This window comes from Erithacus rubecula (genome assembly GCF_903797595.1).
Source record: "Erithacus rubecula genome assembly, chromosome: 4".
NCBI lineage: Eukaryota > Metazoa > Chordata > Aves > Passeriformes > Muscicapidae > Erithacus > Erithacus rubecula.
In genome coordinates, this window is record NC_136686.1 from 2,317,090 (window position 1) to 2,338,628 (window position 21,539).

General features: G+C 46.4%; 1 protein-coding gene across 23 annotated transcripts in view; it reads right to left on the bottom strand.

Moving 5' to 3' along the window:
- Positions 1-1,271: 1,271 nt before the first annotated feature.
- The window catches only part of LOC306801814 (voltage-dependent L-type calcium channel subunit alpha-1C), a gene marked incomplete at its 5' end in the record, with an annotated part of 131,406 nt that continues 111,138 nt past the window's right edge, over positions 1,272-21,539 (bottom strand). For 12 of the 23 annotated variants that reach the window (XM_079305205.1, XM_079305208.1, XM_079305203.1 and 9 more), the window contains 11 exons: positions 1,272-8,385; positions 8,568-8,885; positions 10,872-10,975; positions 12,525-12,634; positions 13,057-13,185; positions 15,348-15,700; positions 16,548-16,682; positions 17,820-17,947; positions 18,935-19,036; positions 20,588-20,690; positions 21,033-21,129. In XM_079305205.1, coding sequence (XP_079161331.1) covers positions 8,089-8,385; positions 8,568-8,885; positions 10,872-10,975; positions 12,525-12,634; positions 13,057-13,185; positions 15,348-15,700; positions 16,548-16,682; positions 17,820-17,947; positions 18,935-19,036; positions 20,588-20,690; positions 21,033-21,129 — 1,876 coding nt within the window. In that variant the 3' untranslated portion in view covers positions 1,272-8,088. Of the gene's footprint in view, positions 8,386-8,567; positions 8,886-10,871; positions 10,976-12,524; positions 12,635-13,056; positions 13,186-14,460; positions 14,488-15,347; positions 15,701-16,547; positions 16,698-17,819; positions 17,948-18,934; positions 19,037-20,587; positions 20,691-21,032; positions 21,130-21,539 lie in introns of all 23 variants that reach the window. The other 11 variants (XM_079305206.1, XM_079305204.1, XM_079305213.1 and 8 more) reach the window with 2 other exon arrangements.

Consider the following 21,539-nt stretch of genomic DNA (forward strand, 5'->3'; position numbering starts at 1 on the left):
CCCTCTCCGGGCAGAGTCACCTGGAGCTGGGACACGGAACGCTCCGTGGGATGTCTCCAGGCAGGGGCACCCCACGGCCTCCCTGGCAGCTGTTGAGGGCTCTGCCACCCTGGACTTAAACAAGTTCATCCGTGAGCATTAAAAACTGACATCAGCAGCGCTCTGCAGCTGCTGGACTAAAAGCATTATAGCCCCAGTTGTGGGGCTGTTCTAAATGCATCCACTTCACAGGGGACTGTGCAAACCTGCTGCTCGTTCCTGATGCTCACCCCGTTTCATCTCTCACAGGTTTCACTGCAACACACCCACAGCCACTTTCCCTCGTTCTTTGCCATGGATTTCACCTAATGGTCTCGCACAGAGCTGTAACTAGGCTGAGTTTTTCAGCAGAGCCGAGCCCTTTGCTGGGCTTTGACCAACAGCCGTCAGCAGGGTGGTTTTGTATGGTTTTGTGGTGCCAAATGTTTAACTGGTGGCCGGTCTGAGCCTGCAGATAATGAGGTTTCTGTTGGTGATCCTTCTGCCATTCCTTCTGCCCTGCACTGCTGACAGCTACAGGTTTTCATCACCTCCTGGGTTTTAACATTTTTTTGCCACCACTATTTAATAGTAGCGAGCAGCAAAGCCTGCAGTTCTGACAGTTGCGTGCAAGTCAGGGGGAAATACTTATATGCACACGTGTAACTGAAAAAAAACCCATTCTTTTTTCTTTAGGCATTATTTTACTGAATCTCAGACTGATGTACTTGGGCTGAGCCCCCTGTGGTTTCTAATGCTGTGACACAAACACAGTGCTCAGCTGGCATTGCGGTGTTATTTCCTGATAACCGTGGTAGAACAAATTTGCTCAATCGACAAGCAAATGTGTGGAACGTTACTTGTTATCATCCCATTAGTTTCTTGGCTTATGTATATACTAATTACACTGTATTTAAGCTGAGGACATTCATTTTCTGTTGCATGTGCTTGGTGAGAAGGAATCCAGTAGAGGAAATAAGTGTGTGGTTGCGTGAGTCACAGGTTGGATGTCGTGACACGGCAGAATTTTTGTGGTGACAGCAGTGCAGAGAGCAGTTGGATTTCCTAAGCTGCTGCTTAGCAAGGCAGAATGGTCCAGACCATTCTGCAGCCCCTTAAATAGGGACAAGAGCCCCTGAATGGCAGTGGGAAATAAGGGGCTGCAGGAAGCTTGTCTTAATTTTCACCACTGCTGGTATAGGAGGGAGCAATGTCAAAGGAGTTTTGATACCATTTACAATATTGAACAAATCTGGACATTGTTTAGAAATTTATTAGCAATTTTAAAATAACATCATTCCTTAGATAAAAATGCAATCTTACAGGAATATACATTTGTCCCACACAGAGATGACCCTATAGCTCACGGGCGGGCCATTCGCTCTAACTTTCCTCTGTTGATTTTAAAACGTGCGAGAGGGCAAGACGGACTCTGGCACTGATGACAGGCTTACATGATGGTTACAAACTGTACAGCAGTATTTACAAAAGCATTTCTGTGGGTTCATGAAAACTAGATATAAAAGTGTGGAAGGAGGTAAAGAATTGAGACAGGGAAGGGCTTGGGTGGAGATGCGAGGGAGGGCTGGGAAGGTGGGCAGGGAGTGGAGGGAAGAGTGGGAGAGGAGGTTTATATCTGGACTGATTTATACTTGAGAGAGGTCATTTTACAGCTCTGGGCAATTCAAATGAAGGCAAAACACTTATATTTATCAACATTTATAGCTGATGATCAGAGCAGGAAATGGTGCTCCAGGGCCTGAACTTAAGAGGTGCTGAAGAACCCCATCTTCCCTGAAGTCACTGGGAGACACCAGGAGGCAGTACCTGCCGGGCCAGACCCAAACCATGCACAGACAGCACCCAGCAGTCCTTAAACCCTAAAATCCTGCAGTGCTCAGTCCTTGGTGCTGATGGGAATTCAGACTGAGTGAGAGATCAGCTCCTAAATTACACCTCTGCTCCTGAAACCGGACTAAATTCCAGCCACTTCTTGCCAGAATTCACCCAAAGTGACTCATCCCTTGCTCTATCAAGCGGCAATTGTTTGGAGGGAGATTCATCATTCAGAATTGATTTTTAAGGCAGTTTTGTAAGTATCTCCCCCTTTTTTTTTGTGTGTGTGATGCAGCAATGTTTGTCAGAGATATTTACAATCTCACTCCTCCTCCTCCAAATTCTTCCCACATTCAAACTGTTAAGACTAAATAAGCTTGAAACAATCATTTCTATGAGCAATCATAAAGTTGATGATGTTTAGATAGTATTGGCTGCCAGTCTACCTAAGTGCTTGAGATGGGAGTAGACTGACTTAGGATGCTTAAAATACTGAAAGCTTTTCAGCCTAATTGGGAAAGAACTAACAGAAAAACACAGGTATTTTATCACCTGAATGATGATGCCAACAAATGGTGTCTGAGATTGTGGTTCTGTCTCAAATAGGAAAAAGCTTTGGAAAGGGGCTGTTGGAACTCTGGCAGGAAAATCTGTGGTTGAGTGGAGGGACGCCTGCTCCTGCCTGGGCCTGTCCCTACTCCCCTGGGCCTGGGATGCAGCCACTAATCCTGGCCTGAGGAAAGGACTGGGCAGAGAGCTGCCAGCTTCAGGCCGCAGGAGTGGAGGCAGAGTGCCTGGCACGGGGTAGAAAAACAACAGCATGGGAGTGTGGAGACAAGCTCCTGATCCTGCCTAACTAAGCCCTTGGTAATGCTAATGAAGATTCCCTCATTACATCAGTCATTGGTGCTGCTCCTCTCAATTAGCCCTTTAGAAAGGGACTTGATTAAGTTGCCTAATTGTCCCCTGCCACCTGAGATCTCTGCCATGGCTGTGACACCAGCCCTGCCTGGGCCAGAGCTGTGCCTCTCCCCACCATCTGTGGCAAACCTGGCAGAGGAAACTCTGTGGTGACTCAAGTGACACTGGACACCCACGTTTAGGCAACTAAGTCTAGCCCTGTGCCCCTAAAGAAGGCCTGGTTTTTATGCTCAAGTGTTAGGTTCCCTGTAAGGGGGAGGAGAAAAATGGAGAATTTAACTAGAACACTAAAGTTTGTATCAGAAGAGGGTTTTTTTTTCCCATTCCAGTGTCATGCTACTGAGTTTTCTCAAAGCTATTGGAGCCCAATCTGTCTTCAGAACAGGACCTATCTCTTGCCCTGCTTCTGCCCTCACCCACCCAACCTCTGTTGGGAGCTGTAGCAGCAAGGTCAGGGTAGTTTCAGCTTTCCAGAAACAAAGCAGGAACAGAGATAAAAGCTCCATGGACTGAGACCCCTTTGGAAACCTTCTGGATCCCTGGGCTTGCTCACCCAGAATAAAACTTTAAAAGTTTTACAACATTCAAAAGAAGAAAAAGAGACACCCTGTTCAGCTATTGAGAATTGTCTTTCTTAGACTTCTTTGAAGAAGAAGATAAATGGGGGAAAGATGTAATTAAATTTTTCAGGGCCCAGTTCTGTTTTCCACATTCTTTGCAGCAATACAACATCCTCGGCCTCTAATGTTAGCGAGATGGGAATTGGGGCTTCTGATGGCCTGGAATGTTTTTTTAATGCACATTACAGTTTTCATTATGGGAACTGATAAAATCTCACTTCTACCAGAAACCCCCAACTGGATTCTACTTCAGTATTGCTGTGCTCCAAATTCCCCATTCAGTGTTGCTCTCCCTGGCACGGTCCCTGCTGGAGGGACAGTCACAGCAGGACCATGGATGTAACTCAGAATACTCAGCTCTGTCTCAGTAGGGCTGCTTCACTTCAGCTCCCTGGACCAGTGGGGTTGGGGTTTCTCATCTACACATATGAATCAAGGCCTCCAACTCCACCTGTGACACAGGTGACCAACCCCAGGGGTGACCAACGCCACCTCGTCCGGCTGTGTCAGTGTGCAAACGCGCGTACATTTCATACAGCAATCTGAAACTCGGGCAGAAAAGACACAGGAGCCTGGCTGAGACCCATACAACTGTTATATTGGCGTCAGTCTAAAGAAAGCAATGATACATTGCTTTGGAAATTATCAAGAAATGTAAAAAATGCATTTGCCCTTTTGTTGTTGTTGTTGTTGTTGTTGTTGTCGTAGTCACTGGGGCAGGGTTGTGAGTCAGAAAACAAAGCAGAAATAGATGCGGTTCTGTACATGGCGCCTCTCTGGCTGTCCCTCCGTGCCAGGGTGTGGTGGGCAGGGCAAGGAAACACGTGGGACCCCTGCAGTAGCAGCAGCATCTACACCATCATCGTACATGTCCAGCTGGAGAGGCAGATGATGCACAAAAGGTCTGTGGACAACGAAACTCCAGCTCTGGATCATGAGTTCCACTTGCTTTCCCTTCATGTCAGCCACACAGAAATAAGGAAGAAAAAAAAGAAATGCACCCGATGTGGCTGGCCCAGTAGTGTCTGGACTAATGAGCAGGAGTGATACAGGGAGGAGGTTTGTTGTTTTATAAGAAATGTCTTTAGTCTGCAGTGTCCTCTTGTGAGTCAGAGATGCTCAGAGGCAAACAGCAGATCGTTTTCCCCATTCTTCCACGCCACTTCTCAGCTTCTTCCTTCAAAGCCTCCATCCACAGCACAGTGATTGTACCCACCATCCTCTCCCATACACAGGGAAACACTCCAGGAGCTAAACCTGCCCCCTCCTTCCCACTGTCCCCCAGACTGCCTCACTCGCAGAAGGCAGCAGCTCTTTGCTCAGGCCTGGCACAATGTGCACACTGGAAGTACCTCAAATGGAAAAGAAACAAAAAGCCACCCTCCCCAGAAAGACAAGTTTGCACAGCTGGCACCAGCAATTGCTAAATTTAACACCTGCCCCTCAAACTGCACAAGTCATTTGCATTCTCTGCTAGCCACACATTTTCCACTCTGCAGCACCTACTGGGTTTTCCAGGAGAAAGTGGGGGTTTCCCCTGGCCCTTGTAGGCTCTGCCCCCCCGCCCCCCCGAGGGAGTAGCAGCTTTCATCAAGAATTCCCTGGGCACAGTCCTTCCTGTCATTTTCCTCCCCATCCAGAGCAATCAGAAAAGATGGACTGTTAAGCATCCAAAGTGCTCATTGTCACCACTAATTTAGGTAAGCATTGTTTTTCAGGACTGAAGGACTGCTGTCTTCCATTTGGAAGGTCAGACGGACTTTGCAGTGAAAGAAAATGAGTTAGGGAGCCCTTGCATGGAATTTTCCCCTTTCAAGTACCTTTGGAGCACATCAGCACCAGCAGCAGCAAACTCACAGGGAGACACAGGTGTGTGCCCATCTCCATACAGGTACCAAGGATGAAAGGATGACTGACCCACATCAGCTGGTTACTTTCTCCAGGGAAGCCTTGAATTATGATTTATGACAGATGCTTGTAGAAATGGCTTCATATTTCTCTAGTATTTGGTTTTTTTTCCAAGGTATCTTGAGCTGATACCAGCCAGTTCAAAAAGTACAGTCAAAAATACCCTTTGCTATTTCTCCTTTATGCCCCAGAGAATCAAGAAGAAAAACAAGAGTGTTACAAAAATAATGTAATCAATGTATGCAGTCAAGAGTGTCCTCGGACATCTGCAGAAGCTCGAGATTTAAATTGAAGTTTAGCTCTGAGTCAGATCACACCTCAGAACTGATCTGCAAGTTTGTAAATCATCCTGAGAAGGGAGAAAAAACAGCAGTAGTCTAGACAAAGATCAGTTGCATAAAATCTATCAATACGTGCCTGTTTTTTCATCCTTTCTCAGGGTTAGGGCCAACTGTCCCTGTGAGAGAGTTTCACACTTACTAGTCAGGAACTGTGGCTGGGACATGCTGTGCTAGCAGATGTTTTGTGACTTAGTACCTGACCCATCCACTAAAATCTGGGAAGAGCATTGAGACCATGCACAGGAACACCAAAAAGTCACTTGGCACCTGCATCTTAACCTGTTCTCCTAATAAAGACCCACAGCTCTCTCCCTCTGCTTTCAGCCCACACCAGGGTTAGATAAATTTACTTTGCCAAGTATTGTGATTCTTGCATTTCTTATCCCAGGATCCTGCTAAAATTGATCAGGGTTCAGCTGCTTAATAAAATAATTTTGAAGCCAGATTTCCTTAAATTGCTGGTGCCAGCTGAACGTGTAGGATGGATCTGCCAAATGGGCTTTGGGGGTCTTGAGTGGGACAAGACCTTTAGAGGAACTGAGCAAAGGAAAGAAAACAAAGCCTGAATAAAATGTCCCAGTCTCAGGAAGAAAGATTCTCTACTGATAAAGTCACCGTGCACGTTAAAAGGGAGTGAGGAAGAAGGAAAATGAACACAAGATATGCAAAATCAGTAACGTTCAACCTGTCAGTGGATTGCAGAATAGTTACTTACACCAGGTACACTTTGTTCATCGTACAAATTAAAAAAGGAAAAAAAAAATAAAATAGTACCCTTTCCCCAACCACACGTAAAAAAGCACTTAACAGTTCAAAGGTAAAGCTTGGCACATTCCAAATACGAAATGATTCACTTGACATGCAGCAAAATATACAAGAAGTGATTCTTTTTTTTTTCTTTTTTTTTTTAAACAAACTTAATTCGATTCATTATCTTTGCTTGGCACAATTGCAATTCATTTTAAAAAAATATTTGAAAAATACTGAAACTGACCTGAATTCAAGTATAACGGTTTCTTCAACAGAAACATTATCAATGCAATAAAACATCACACGGAATATATCGAAGCGTAACGTCTTCTGGTTTGTTTGTTTTTTTTTGTTTGTTTCCCCCCACCCCTGTAAATTTTTTTTTTCTATACAGTTTTAATGCCGACACAACTTACAATTTTATTTTTAAAATCAATATTATTGCATTGTTTTTGCATATCTTGTGGAACAGAAAATGCAAAGTTGCCGATTCCCTTTTGGAAAGCAGAGACAGTGGTTTGTTTTTGCATTCGAACGGCCCCAGGCACAGACCTGAGCACACGCACACACGCTCGCTCCCCTCGCTCTCACAGATACACTGAGCACGAAAAATGAACCCAAATCAGTCACTCACATGTGCAACACTATATCAAGTGCATCGCCTACTGTCTTTAAATTATAAAACAACAACAACAAAAAAAAAAATAAAAAGGTTTCGGTTGCTAGTAAATAAAATTACAAATCCTCGGTGTACATAATGGTTGGTAAAACTCGTTTATCCTTATGCTTCTACCAAATTCCAATGGGGAAACCACCCCGTGTCCCCCCCCCCCAGTTTAAATAATACAACATGATCAAACCAATTTAACATCTGCAAAGGTGAAAATAAACCAAAACAAAAAAAGGTAGGTGATTACAAAACGCTGTAAACACTCCCTTCTCCCTCAAAAGAAAAAAAAATAAAAATAAAATAGTCAAAATAAAAACTGCAACATGCTTTCAAGAAAATACCAAACCGCGAAACAAGAACTCTCAGCCGCGCCATGCCTGCTCTCCCATTGGCTGGCACGGTTGGCGCGCTGGGCTCTGATTGGCCGGCAGCAGACCGCCTGAGCTCTGATTGGCTGGCGAGTGACCGGCCGAGCTCTGATTGGCCGGCAGGGCTGGGCCGCGCCTCGACGCCCGCGGGCTTCTCCTGCTTCCTCCTCCCCGTGGCCGTGCGGGAATCCGCAGCAGAAGTCTTCCTCTCCTTCCCAATCAAAGGGCCTTGGCTTTATGGAGACGGTGAGGCTCGTACAGAATATGTGCAAAATGATTTTTACAAGCAAGGTTGAAAGACACCCGTTTGGTGCAGGGTCCTTTTGGCTAGGGCCATCCGCAGGAAGCTGAGGTTCCCCTTGGTGCTCCGGAGGCAGCTGTCGTTCCTTGTGCAGGGACTGAAAAAAAGAGGGAGCTGGCTCTCCTCCTCTTCTCCTCCTCCTCCTCACTCTTCCTTCACGGACACGTGCTGGGGTTATATCCGCTCCTGAAAAGCTTTCTTACACCACCCAACTCTGCGACTCGTCCCAACAGAAATGAATGAAGAACGCTGTTCCGGTTACTCCAGGTCACGAGAACAGTGAGGCACTTCTGAAACAAACCCATTAGGAACATTGAAACAAATAAAAAACCAGCATCGCTTCCAGCCCTGGCAACTACAGGCTGCTGATATAAATCCTGCTGTCCTTGAGCTCCTCCTGACTTATCCTACAATCCGGGTTTTGCACCTCTTCCTCTTCCTCTCCTGCACTGTCCTGCCCTGGGTCCCTGCAGTTAGCAAAAGGCAACAGGTTGCCATTGGGGCTCTGCTTGCTGTTACCATTGAGAATGTTGTCTGCTGCATTTTCCATCTCTTCTATCGTCATGTCGCAGGCGTCTGCGAGCTCCTGGGTTGTGACCTCAATGAACTTTGGATCTTGAGCAAACTGCATCAGTCCTTCCGAAATCAAGACCTTCAGCGCAGGTGGAGGAACCGGAACACAGAGACGCGTGTTAGCACCGCTGCAGCGCCAGCCCCGCCACAACCCTCTTTTCCTTCCCCCATCCACGCTCCCAAACCCCAGCTGGAGAAGGGAATCCCAGCTCCTGCCGCCCTGCTCTGCCAATGCTCCGATCTTTCCCTGCCCGTCCTTACCGCTTCCACCAGGCTGCTGGCGCTGCCGTGGAGCTGCCGGCCGCTCACGGCGCTAGGGCTGGGCACGGTCAGCGACACGGGCCGGGCTCTCCGGGGGCTGCCGCCGCTCTCGGGGCACCGGGAGCCGCAGTGCACGGACGGCAGGCTGCTGTTGAGCTTCTCCGAGGATTCCGCCCCGTCCAGCCGCAGCGTGGGGATGGTCTGCGGTGCCCAGCCCCGGTTGCACGGCGTGGCCGGGGGCGTAGCGCACAGCCGAGAAAACGAGGTGGGGGAATGGCTTCGCTGGAGCAGGGGACTCAGGCCGGCCACTGCCAGTGCCTGCGGACAGAGCGGGGACAGCTGAGCGAGAGCTGGCAGGGCTGGAGCAAGGAGCTGCTGGAGAAACCCTGTGAGAAAGGCCTGGGGAGTCTGGAGGCTGCTTGAGGGGTTTGGATGTGTGCTGCAAACTCATTTGGCAAGCTTTACTTTGAATGGTGTAGCCTAGGCTAGTGCCAGCCACTGGGCTGGAAATTTCCAGAACTGCAATTCTTTAGCCTGGCAGACACAGTATTACCAAGAAGGATGCAGCCCCATTCCCATGGCACTGCCAGGAGAGATGCAGCCCCATTCCCAATGCACTGCCAGGAGGGATGCAGCCCCATTCCTATGGCACTGCCAGGAGAGATGCAGCCCCATTCCCAATGCACTGCCAGGAGGGATGCAGCCCCATTCCTATGGCACTGCCAGGAGGGATGCAGCCCCATTCCCATGGCACTGCCAGGAGGGATGCAGCCCCATTCCCAATGCACTGCCAGGAGGGATGCAACCCCATTCCCATGGCACTGCCAGGAGGGATGTAGCCCCATTCCCATGACACTGCCAGGAGGGATGCAGCCCCATTCCCAATGCACTGCCAGGAGAGATGCAGCCCCATTCCCATGGCACTGCCAGAATCACCACCTCTTCTCCAGTGGGGGAGACAGCAACTCATTTTTCCACCCCTGACACCAGACATAGCACAGGCTTTTATTGCCAGTTGCTGTTTTAAGTGTCTACTGAGGAACCTGAACAGATACCAGATGTGAATTTTAGATCTGCGTGCAACTGGCAATAATTGAAAATTCACTGGATTCTAAGGCACCTGCTGTTGGTGGGAGGATCAATATCTGATGATTATACTTTCAGCTGTCCTGTCTTTCCTGTAACCATATACACAACCTCTGAGTCATTCAGCCTCCTCTTATAACAAATTCCTCAGGAGGCCTCTCTGATGCCTTATTGATGGTGACTGCTTCCTTGTTCCATAAGTAAGACTGTCAGAGTCATAAGCTCATCTCACAGAGCTCATGGCTGAGCAATGAAATAAATGCATGAAACTACAAAAATGTGTGGATTGAGTTGTGTTCAGGCTGGGGGAAGGCTCTGTGTTTAGTCTAAGCTAACTGTGCAGAAAGGCACTGGCAAGGCTCTCTTCTGCCTGGAAATGCTGCCTCCAAGACATGACTTAGACAAAATTTAAACTTGCCCTTTGGTGATGCTCCTTCCCTCCACTGACCACAGTTGGACTGAACTGACTAATTTAAACTAGACAGCTCCCTTAAAGGTGTCTAATGTTCAGTGAAGCTCAGTCCATCTGCCACTGAAATCCTTGGGAACTGATAATTATGTTGTGCTGATGACTTCAGTGTCAAGTAAACTGACACTGAAAAAAATAATTAATTTTTAGTCACCTGCAAGTTCACCAAGGATTCTGCCCTGCCTGTGGGGACTGCAGAGTGCAGGATGCCACACCTACAAGGCTGGCACTGCCATCTGCACCTGTTTCTTTGATGGTGACAAAAAGTGGCATGGTCAAATCAAAAGACACAGCTCTCCTTTGGAGGCTGACAGCTGGCTAATCATCTAGGTATGTGTTTGAGAATACATTTCCTAGCTGCTGAACACAGTGACAAAAGGCTTAAGAAGCTGATTGATTACATATAATCAGTTTATGTTTTAAAATGGTCAATTATACTTGCTGGTTACCTTTAATATTAAAGTAGACTGTGCACACTTTATTCATGTGCCTATTGCCATCAAAGCCAGTGTTATTGCACTGCAGCATGCAATTTGGGTAGTTATTTTCATCTTTTTCTAGTATTTTATTCTTTCATGGACATCAGAAAATAATAACTGTGGCTGACTCCAAGGGCCATACTCCTGTAGCGTTCTGGGGATGATAAAAATCCTGATTGCTAAAACCTGGGCTTTTGGGATGGGTGAAAATCTTTCCCAAGTGGTTTTTAAGCAGTGGGTTGGATGCTCTGGGTGGTTATTAACACTCACCTGATGATGGACCAGATGCAAAGGCAGGACTGTCTTTTGTGAGACATCCACACCCTGGTTTTTCTGTCTTTTCAAACACTCTAAGTGAAAAGATGCTCTTCGACCTGAAACAGCAACACACACAATGTGTCCATCACTCACAACACTCTACAGGTAATCTATTTTCAGATTATTCTAGTGCAGTCTCACTGGACATACAGCAAAGACACACATGTTTAAGCTCTGTCCACTTCCCCTCAATTCTGTGCCCTTTCCAAGGCAAATGTATTTGCAGAGAGCACTCAGCATGTGATCTGTGTCCCTCAGCTGCCAGACTGTGTCTATAGCAAGGTCAGGTGCAACTGAATTAATCAGTGGGGAATTTACTGGTGACTGGAAAGTGACTTAGATATGAAGCATTTTTGGAATTTGGAAGGGAAGAGAAAAAAAGATTTTAGAGGGAACTACTGAGACAGTCACATTGTTTACTTGCTATAACATGAAACTTCTCTAAATATGAGAAGGATACTCCCAATGAGGCATTTAAAACTACTGAAAAGTATGTTTGTGATCAAGTGCTTTACTTCTGAAAAATAGCAAATAAATCCAGTATTAAAGATTTAATACATGGCACACTAAAATATTTTTGTGGTTTTGATTCTGTTTCTCTAAAGAAAGGAAGAAAATAAGAATTCTGAAAATAATAATTATCTATAATATTGGGTTGTTGAGAAAAAGCCCTCTCAGGGTTGGAGAAAATGTGTTATAACCCAGAGAATGAATGTTACAATGCAGGTTAAAAGTTATTTCATCTTTCTAGAGAAAAATCCCAACTAGTAAAATGAGTATGAGATCAGTATATAAATATTCACTAGAATGTAGTTAGTGAAGCATTGTATGAAGGGCTGACTGCCTTTACAGATAGATACATAAATTATCATTGCCTAATATTTTAAGATTTGAAATAAAGTAGATGTTGTTAGAACACTCAGGCATCCTGAAGGATTTCAGTGAAGACACAGTAGCCTCACTTTAAACATGACTAGTGACCTAGTCTGTCACTGTTACTCTGTAACAATGTATTTTATAGACATAATTCTTTTTAGTTTCTCCCTTCAGTGCCCTTTTTCACCAATACTCAGAAAAAGGCTGAAAAATGCTATACCTAAAAGAGTTCCTTTTGTCACAGACTCTCTTGATACTTCCATAAAACCTTGTGATTCATGGGTTTCCCCTGACAGAGAAGCACTTGAAAATCTCCAGGTACAATGAGAGCAGAAGGCAAATTTATGTTGTATTAACTTAACCTGACATTCAGTGTGCTCCTGGTAGCAGATAAAGGAGACAATCCCTCATTTCTCCTTGCTGAATACACACAGAGCAGAGCACTGTAGACTCAAGGCTCACCTATTTGGTGACTCCCTGGTGATTGTTTGGAGAGCCCACAGATCTCAAATAAGTTGCCCTAAATAACAGGAAGCCTTGATCAAACAGATCCCAGGGACTGTGCACACAGCCACAGGTTCATCTGCTGAGTGTGAACCAGCAGAGCCTGATCAGGATTCCCTTGGGATTCCTGATCCCACAGCAACACCCAGGCTGGGATTCCTCCTGGGAGATGTGGGGACCCCATCAGGGTGGAGAAAGAACAGCCCAGCCCTTTTGGGAAGTTACCTAGAGCTGAGGAGCACAGGAACCCCTTCTTGGGAGAGTGCCGGGTGTCCTCTCCTTTGCTGCTTTCTGGCAGAGTGAGTTGTCTGTTTTCATCATCTTGGTATGCCAGCCTGGGAAGGAGAGCAGAGGGATTAGAAAATCAGAATAAGCCCTCTTCCAGCAAGGAAGCCAGGAAGGTCATGCTAGCAAAGGGATGCAAGAGCAAGCTGGCTTCAAACCTAGTACTGGTGTTACTTTAGAACCCTCTAAAAATGAGCTCTGGGAACATCAGGAGGGGGAAGTGAGTGTGGGGGGCAGCCCACATGTCTCATTCAGAGAAGGAAAATCCTGGGTGAAAAATATCCTTTTCAATGTTACTTCTAGGGCTGAACTGCGTTTTAAAAATAAATTGTTTTCTCATATTCGAGTTGTCTAAAATTTTTGAACCTTTTCCCATAAATTGAATTTTTGGTAGAAAAATGTCACCTCTTCCCAGTTCTCCCCCTTAATTAAAGAACCACCCAAACACCTTGACTAAAGCTGCAAAGCTCACATTTCGGTAGAGAGCAGACTTGGTTCACTACAGTACTCAATGTCTTCATTCAAATTTTCATCATAAGTCTCATCCTGAGACACTTCCTCTTGGCAAACAATTGCCAGCTGGCTGTCTCTGGAACTGGAGCTAATGAGCAAAAAAGACAAGTCAAGATATGGAGATGGTAAAGACAACCTGTTACAAAGACAAGAATGACAGGCTCCATCTGTCTCAGTTTATTATAATGCTGAAGAGCCATCATAGGAAAATCAATGACTGAACAGAGCTACAGAGTTCACAAATACAAGGCAACAACCTTTGTCTGTGTCCTCTTTCACAGGATGAGTTTGTTAAAGCAATGCTGAACAGCACTATAAATGTATTTTGTCATTTGTGACTACCTGTACTCTATTAATGTGCACATCACACTGACCACATTTCCAAAGATACACCTCACTGAACTCACAGTAAAATGTGAGATGGGCTCTCAGGAATAAATTCTTTCCCTTGTTGCCAAAAACTTGGTTATGGATTTCAGAGAAATCCATAGGACACTCATAGGAACCTTCTCATCTCCGTGATGTGCCTCCCAAATCTCTCAGTCTTCACCAGCTCTGTGCTCTGCCTCCTGCCCATGTTCTCATCCTTGCTGGCTTTTCCACCTTTTGTCCCTTTTTTTAACTGCAGTGTGCCAGCCCTTAATTCCCTGCTTGCCTCCTCTCTGTCCCTCTGTTTCACATTTCAGCACTTGCATTTTGCTTTGTGTTTTCTGAGGAGTAAAGTAAAATCTGGTGGGAGCTTGAATCTTTGAGGTATGGGCATGGAGGTATTGGAAATTATTTCAGTTTCTTACTAGCATTTGCAGAAGAGAGCAGGGTGGCATTAAAAAATATATTTTAGGGACTGGTGAGGCAACTTTATCTTGCCATCTGATAAAAGCTAAAACCATTGGGAGAAATGTGGGTGTGCATTGTGCAATAGAGCCTGTAGGACAGTGCTGCAGTGACCTTCCTCTGAAATGGGAGGAAAGTAAAACTGCTAAGATGCAGAGTGGGAAAAAAAAATCAGTTATCTGGCATTTCCTGCTGTTCAACTGTGTTTAGCCAAAACCATACTGAATTTCTGTATGAACATGCCAGGGTGTACTTCACAATGCTGTGATCAGAGAATGTCTAGATGTGGGAGCCCAGCTAGAACCTCTAAAAAAATCCCCCAAATCTAGAAAATAGCCAGAACACGGATCACTACTTGCTATGAGTTGTATTTCCTGCAGCTGCCATGATGATGAGTATCTCTATTTCAGCCCTACTGACACCACAAAGGAGAGCTCATACTCAGCATTACTGGGAATTTGGAGTTTGAGCAGGGTGACAGAGTGGGTCTGAACCCAGGCAGCAGTGGAGGGGTGTGGAGAACACGTACCGTGCCAGTGTCTCGTAGTAATGTGTCCTAATGCAAGGAACGTGCCCAGGGAAGCAAGGAGAGAAAAGAACACCCTGTTAGCAGTGTCACAGCAGCAGAGTCAGCAGGGAGGAGGCCACGTGGGAACACATGTTGTGCAACTCCCCTGGCCTCCTTCAGGAAGGCACGAAACAGAAAAACCACAGGACTCTTCACTTGGGCAATTCTGCACCCACTGGAGTTCCTCTGTCTTATTGTCCTATTCTGTCCTTTCTGGGGGCAGCATTTCACACTGTTCACTCTCTGCACTGAAAAAAAGAAATCCATCTCTTTCCTGCTGTTTCTGAAAGTATTAAAAAAAAAATCCCCCACTGATAAAAATTATTTTCCTTTTGTGTTACTCATCTGTGTGTAGAGAGCCTGAAAGCTGTCCAGAGAAGGGGATTTTCTTCTCTTTGTTTCAGAAAACCTTGCCTCCCTCCTCCCAGAATGTCTTTGGTGACCTCTGTAGGGATGTGACCTGCTGAATAAAAAACCACTGACTTCCACAAAGCTCCCTGTTGGGCGATTAAGACATGAAGAGCAGTCTCCTTCAGCTACCAGTTTGTAAAAACACCTCCCCGTGGTGAAGGAGGGATAAATAAGGTTCCCTTTGTATCTTACAAAGGTTTCTTCCTGACAAAGCCCAAAGAAATCACGTGTGCTGGTCAGCAAGAGTGCTGGTGCTTTGCAGTGGCCACCTGGTGCTGCATCTCTGTTGCACTATGGGCTCTGGCACAAGTGGAGAACCAAAAAAGCTCAATCCAGGCTGCAGGCTGGGCAGTGCCTGGCAGTGGCTCAGCAGCAGTGCTCTGGTGTTTGCATGCACCTTCCAACACCCTTGGCTCCCTCTCTGCTGGGAGACTTACCTTTTGGCTGGGAGTTTCCAGGGAGCCTCCTGCACACATATGGTGGGTGACAAGGGGGTGCCATGTCCTTCCACCGTGCTGACAGTGCTGGGGTAGCTGGGTGGGCTGGGGAAACGGCACAGGGCAGTGTTGTTGGCATTGTTGATGTTGGCATTGGAGCCTGAGGATGAGTAGCTGCTGGGAGTGAAGGTGGAGTCCACCAGCTTCTCGTGGGATGGAGACTCGGTGTCCCCGTGGTTGTTGCCAGACTTATTGATGTGCAAAGGTCTCTGGGTGGTGAAGGTCTGGGGGAACCCACTCCTGCCATCGCTTTGGTAATAGCTCACATGATTTCCAAACAAGCCTCCAGCTCTCTGTCAGAGAAACAGAAAGGATTTTTCCTTTGTGAGTGAGATGTGCAAGGCCCCCATTGTTTTCCTGCTTGGACTGTTATTGAGGGGAAAAAAATAAGTGAGGACCAAAGTGAGTATGGTGACTTCTCTGTCATGGAGACTAAGCTGGGATTTCAGAGGACTAGGAACCTCCCACCAGTCCTGGGAGTCCAGGATGGGGTATAGGTGCAAGAACCAGGGAACTGCTGTCTGGTTTCCTCAGTGCAGTTGCAAAGGAACATTTAGATATGAGGGGGAATTTGAGAAGAGCACCAGAAACTATTAAGCACTTGGAGGAAGAAATTAAGAGAAATTGAATGAGCCAGTTATGTACTGTTTAAACGGTGGGTAATAAGAGGGACTGACAGCATCTTTCTGTAAAAAAAAAAAGGAGGAAAATGCCAAAGGGGAGGAAAAGTTACCAAAGCAAACAATTAAAAGAAACAGGAATGAAATGAGAAAGAAAAGATTTAGCTAAGCTGGTTAGAAAATTTTCTCCTTCCATAGGAGCTCTGTTGGGTCCTGGTGTACTTTTTGGAAAGATGCTATCAGAGTGTCTTGGGGTAATTTTATGATGCCTGTATCCTCAATCATCTCTTCTGTTGGTGTTGAGTATTGACTTCTGCAGTTCACTCTACTGAAAGGAGTGAACAAATCACTAAAGTGTGCCTGGCTGCTGCTCTGCAGATTGAAAGATGTTCAACTGATCTTTAAAGAACTGATCTGTCCTCTAATTTAGGTTTCATGAGGGAATCTCCCAGAGAGAAGCTTCCCTTGAGAGAAAGAGAAGGAATTGGGATAAACCATCACAAACTTTTTTGGAACCTACCCGGAAGATATCATCTTCAGAGGCAGCAGAAACTGCTTCTTTCATGGCTTTGTCCAGCTCCTCCTCAGCTGTCAGGTCTCCAGAAATGGCCCGTCGGATCTCGGGCCCGATGTCGTGGAGCGTGCGCAGCCCAGCCTGCAAAACAGCAAACTGTAGAGCTTCATCTCTCCGGGTGGGCACGGGCCAGGCAGCAGCACTGCCACTGCTGCCTAGACACTGGGCAGCCCCTTGGCTAACACAGCCCCCCAGCCCCTAGAGAAACAGCAGCAAACCCTGCTCTTTCCTCCTGTGTTGGGTTGATGTGGCAGCAATGTGTGTTCTGTCACCATCTGTTGGAGCCGGGTGGGGCAGTGACCCTCATCTCCTGGCACACATTATCTGGACTATCTTTAAACCAGCTGGGCAATCATCTTTATCTTTTCCACAAGCCATCCTCCCTCCAGGAGATATCTCCTGTTCATGGCCATTGAGTCCCAGTGCATGGCTGATAAAATTCCATCATCCCACTGGGAGATGCTCCAGCCAGGGGAAGGAGCCAAGCATTTCTTGCCTAGATAAAAATTGAGATTTTTGAAGTGCAAGTTATCCATCTTTCCTGGATTCCAGAGGAAATCCAGATCTTTCCACATCATCCCTGGACCTTCAGAGGAAAACTGCACCTTCTCCAGGAGCACTGCTCCAGCTGAACCACATCTGCCACTGCAGGAGGATGCAGCCACCATTGAATGGGACTGCTGCCACCACCCTGACTGACTGACAGGTGTCAGCTTGGATATTATAGTCCTGCTTGTACAGTCAGCTGGGTTTTCCTTTTCCTGATAATCTGTTGAGTGAAGATGTATCACAGTGGGGAACAGATCCCAGTCCTTACAGTCCTGTCCATTGGATGGCCTTGGCATCCAGGCACGCTTTTTGCTTTCTAAGAGATTTTGCCTCCTGGCAACATGCACTCAAAATGGGACAAATGTATGAGAGAGTAAGCAAATATCTGTAGGACTCTTCATACCAGTTCTCTAAGAGGATCCCAAATTTCAAATATTACTGGCAGATTGATAAATTATGATTATGCCTCATTTCTGCCTTCCTTTTCCAGAGCTAAGGGATCATGAGCCTGTTATACACAGGCATTTATCCAAAAGGATTGGTGTGATAATTCTACAAACTCCTTCCCAGTAGGAATAGCCCATTGCCACCCCCAGAATGGCTGAAGAGGGAAGTGGGGCCACCTGTCTCTACTGTACCAGCCCTGTCCTCTCAGGGTCCCCTTGTCACCTGTAAGGACAGGGCATTCCTCTGGGAGGGCTTCCCCACCAGCCCCTGCTCTTTGCGCTTCTTGAACTTCCTGAAATATTCCTGGATCAGGAAAGTGGCGTAGAACTTCCCCACTGTCACCTCGTCATCTGCAAAGGGGGGGGAAAGTGAAAAGATAAATTAAACAAGCAGCTGATTTAGAAATAAATTATAAAAAATGAATTAAATAAGCAGCAGGTGTGTTTGCTCATGTAAGCCTTGCAGAAACACGGGGTGCTGCAGTCCAGCTCTGCTTTTTATGGCATCAGGATGCAGGGCTGGAGGAAAGGAGGGCTCTGCAGCCAGAGCTTGCTGTGAATAGTCAGGAGGAGAGGTGCAGGTGGCACTGAGCACTCTGCTGGCACAGAACCCCTGCAGCAGGAGCACATCTTGCCTTTGCAGTCTCTGGTGTTGGTTAACCACAAAGGATCTCATTATAGCAGCAGCCTCCCAGTCTGGGTCAGCACATGCTGCTGTCTTGTGACAGCCTGGGGTGAGACTTATTCACAGGCTGGCTTGCCAGCAGCCTGACTGATCATCCATGCCTGCTCTGACCCTCCTCTGCACTGGAATTCTCTCTTTGTGCTAACATGGGTCTGAGTGAACAGAGAGGATCACTTCTCCCCTGAAACTCAGTCACAGCTGTGTTCCCACAACTAAAAGTGTCAGTCAGCCAAAATGCACACTGTGTTTTTCTCCAGGTAGCTCTCCTCCTTTCTGCAAACCCACTGGAAATTTTAGAAGACATGGTCCACTGACCTCAGAGCAGGCTCAGGACCTGTCTGCTTCTGCTGGCTGACTTCCAGGTGCTGTTCTGTGCCCATGGGGCCACCTGAAAAGTTAGTGAATGCCACACTGGCTGCCTATGTACCAGTTCCTATTTATGCACTTTTTTTTCTTTCCCTGATTTCTTAGCAGTAAGAACAGGATGTTCATGTTAGTATAGAACAGACCTCAGCCTGATGAAATACAGATAACTTGTAGGAGAAAAACTGTGCCCCCTATTCCACCTGATGATCATGAGATGCAGTAGGACAGGACAGGTGGGGGAAAAAAAACAGAGAGTTTCAGAGACAGGGACAAGATCCTGCACTCACCACCTGCAGGAGGCACCACCTGGTCCAGCAGCTTCATGCTGGTGCGCTTCCAGATTTTCTTAATTATTGCTCTCAGCTCTTCGTTGGCTTGCTCCAGGTTACCTGCAGGGTGAAAATCATCAGAGACAGGAATTCAGCAGAGCCTGCAGAGGAGCAATTTAATGTTTGGCATGGAAGTCTCAGGAGGTAAATGTCAGAGTGTTTTCAGTAGTGGAAAGTTTTGGGCCAAGAGATGCTCAGACCATTCCTAAAGCTCTTTCACAGCAAGAAGTCTTCTTCCTAAATATTCATAGTCATCTCTGGGTAGGGAGGTGACTTTCCTTCTAGATACCTATCTCCTCTCAGATGAGTCACCTTCAGTTTTATTTCTTGGTTTATGTACATTCAAACCCCTCTCTTCTCTCTCTAGGTGTCTGAGATCACTGTCTTGTCCTCCTAAAGGTGCTGTTCCTGCAGTTTTTCTTATTTCTCTCCAGCACTAAGGATCTGCATGGCAGTAGCTCTGACGATAGGATTCAGTGAAGACACTGAATAACTTTCTGAGGATGCAACACATGGACAGCATCAAAGGCAGAAATCTGACTCAGCAGGGCTAATTCCAAACTCCTGCCCCAACCACTTAAAAGATCCTAATGCAAGAATGAAAGCAGTTTGAGGCTTTAGATGGTTTCCCAGGAGTTCACTGGCAATGACTCCAAGAGTCTGAGGCTCAGACGAGAAAATTGAGTCCTTTTTGGGTCTCTGTTTCATAAGACACAGGATGTCTTACAGGGGTTGTGGGTGGCTTTTTCCTCAGCAGAGTCTCTTGTGCTACAGTCAAATTCTGTTTAGCACAACTTTCAAGGCCTTGATATAATTTTTTTGTTTTGCCACTGTTTTTTTGGCTCAGCTGTGTACAGCTGGCACCATGAGGTAGAGTTCTGCTGGTCTCTGCTTCCCCATGCCTGAAATGCAATGCAGCCACTCCTGAGGCAGAGGTGTTTAGCTGTGAATCACAGACCTACACTCTATTTTAATGCATCTCATTAATACATGAAGCCACATTTTTACTCAGGACCAATATCTTTCATTACAGCAGGTGACAGAGTGCAACAAAGAGGACAAGCTGAGCCCCAAATCTTGTCTGTTTTCCTCAAATATACCTGCTGTCTATGCAAAGCTATTAACAGTCTCTTCTCATCTCTCTTTACACCACCAGTTACTACAATGTAATGCTCACTCATGCTAATGGGAGCACAGGAGGAGTTTTTGTGAGAGTCCAAGCTCTTTTTTCTCCCTTGGACTGGAAGATCAGTGACAACAGCAGTCAAGAAGTGGCTCAGTTCTGCAGATGGGATACAAAGAGGAGGCTTCTTTGCCCTTTGTTCTCCTAATTCCTGTGTGAGCAGACATAGATCTAAAACTTTAAACTTTCAGACCACTGTGAAGGATGTGATCAGTAATTTGAGATGATACTGGCTTCCTAGGTAGTGGGAAACACTGCTTTCCCTAGAAGATATTGTTCCTCCAAACCTCTTTACATAGCTTTTTGTCCCATGTGCTGCACAGGAGTAATTTGGATCATATTAAACAAGCTGTTCCTGTTGGTTTACTCCAGCTCAGGACACCTTGGCATGAACACCTTTGTATCCTTGCAGTCAGCAAGCTTCTTACCTTCTGTCTTGATCCTCAGGGCTGTTCTGACCAATGCAAAGAGAGTGGCATTGAACATGACAGTCCCATCGCTGTTCAGTGGCATATTCATGGAGACAAGGCGCTGTGGGATGAGCAGAGGAAAGACAAGTCACACTGCCACACACTGACTGAAGAATGCTCTTCCTCAAGAACTTGTGACACCCTCCAGACCTGCCAACCCTCTCTGTGAATATCCATGGCCTGTGGATTGGCTACACAATGAGAATGCCCTGCTATTTCCATCTCTCCTGTTTTGAGATGGGTGTTGGACAGTGCGAGCAGATGTGTGGTGGAAGGCAGCCCTGCCCAAGCATGGGGGTTGGAGTTAGATGGCCTTTAAGGTGCCAAACCATTGTGTATTATTCTCTGGCTAATTCTGTGGTTCAGCTGCTCTGATCCCAGCCTGTCCTGAGCTGTTCCTTACTTTGCAAGCCACCCTGTGAGGACAGAGCTTCCCGAAGCCCAGCGGGGGCTGGATGCGCCGCAGCAGCGTCACCACGTCCAGGTGCTTGATCCGGCCCCTAGGAACAAAGCACAGTCAGGGCTCATCCTGGCCAGGGACAAGTGTCACTAAGGTTTCTCCAGCCCAGGCATAGCTTAAAGTATGTGCATTTGGTGCAGGATTTGCCCAGCCCTCATGTAACTTCTGCTTCTGCAGAAATTCCAGCTGTTGGTCATACTCGAGTCAAGGCTAGCAAGAATTGACCTCAGCCTTTTCAATGTTGAAGTTTCTTAGCACATGAACAGCAAATTTGGGGTTCTTTTCCCATCACTGAGCTGCTCAAAATAAGTATCTACTTATTTACTTGCTGGGCTGAGGCAGAGAGGTGTAAAGGGTGTATTTCCTTGTGGTTTACCTCCCACATAAACAGCCCCAGGCCACTCTCTTTCAATAATTGTTTATGCTGTGGGCTGTCACTACAGTGAGCAA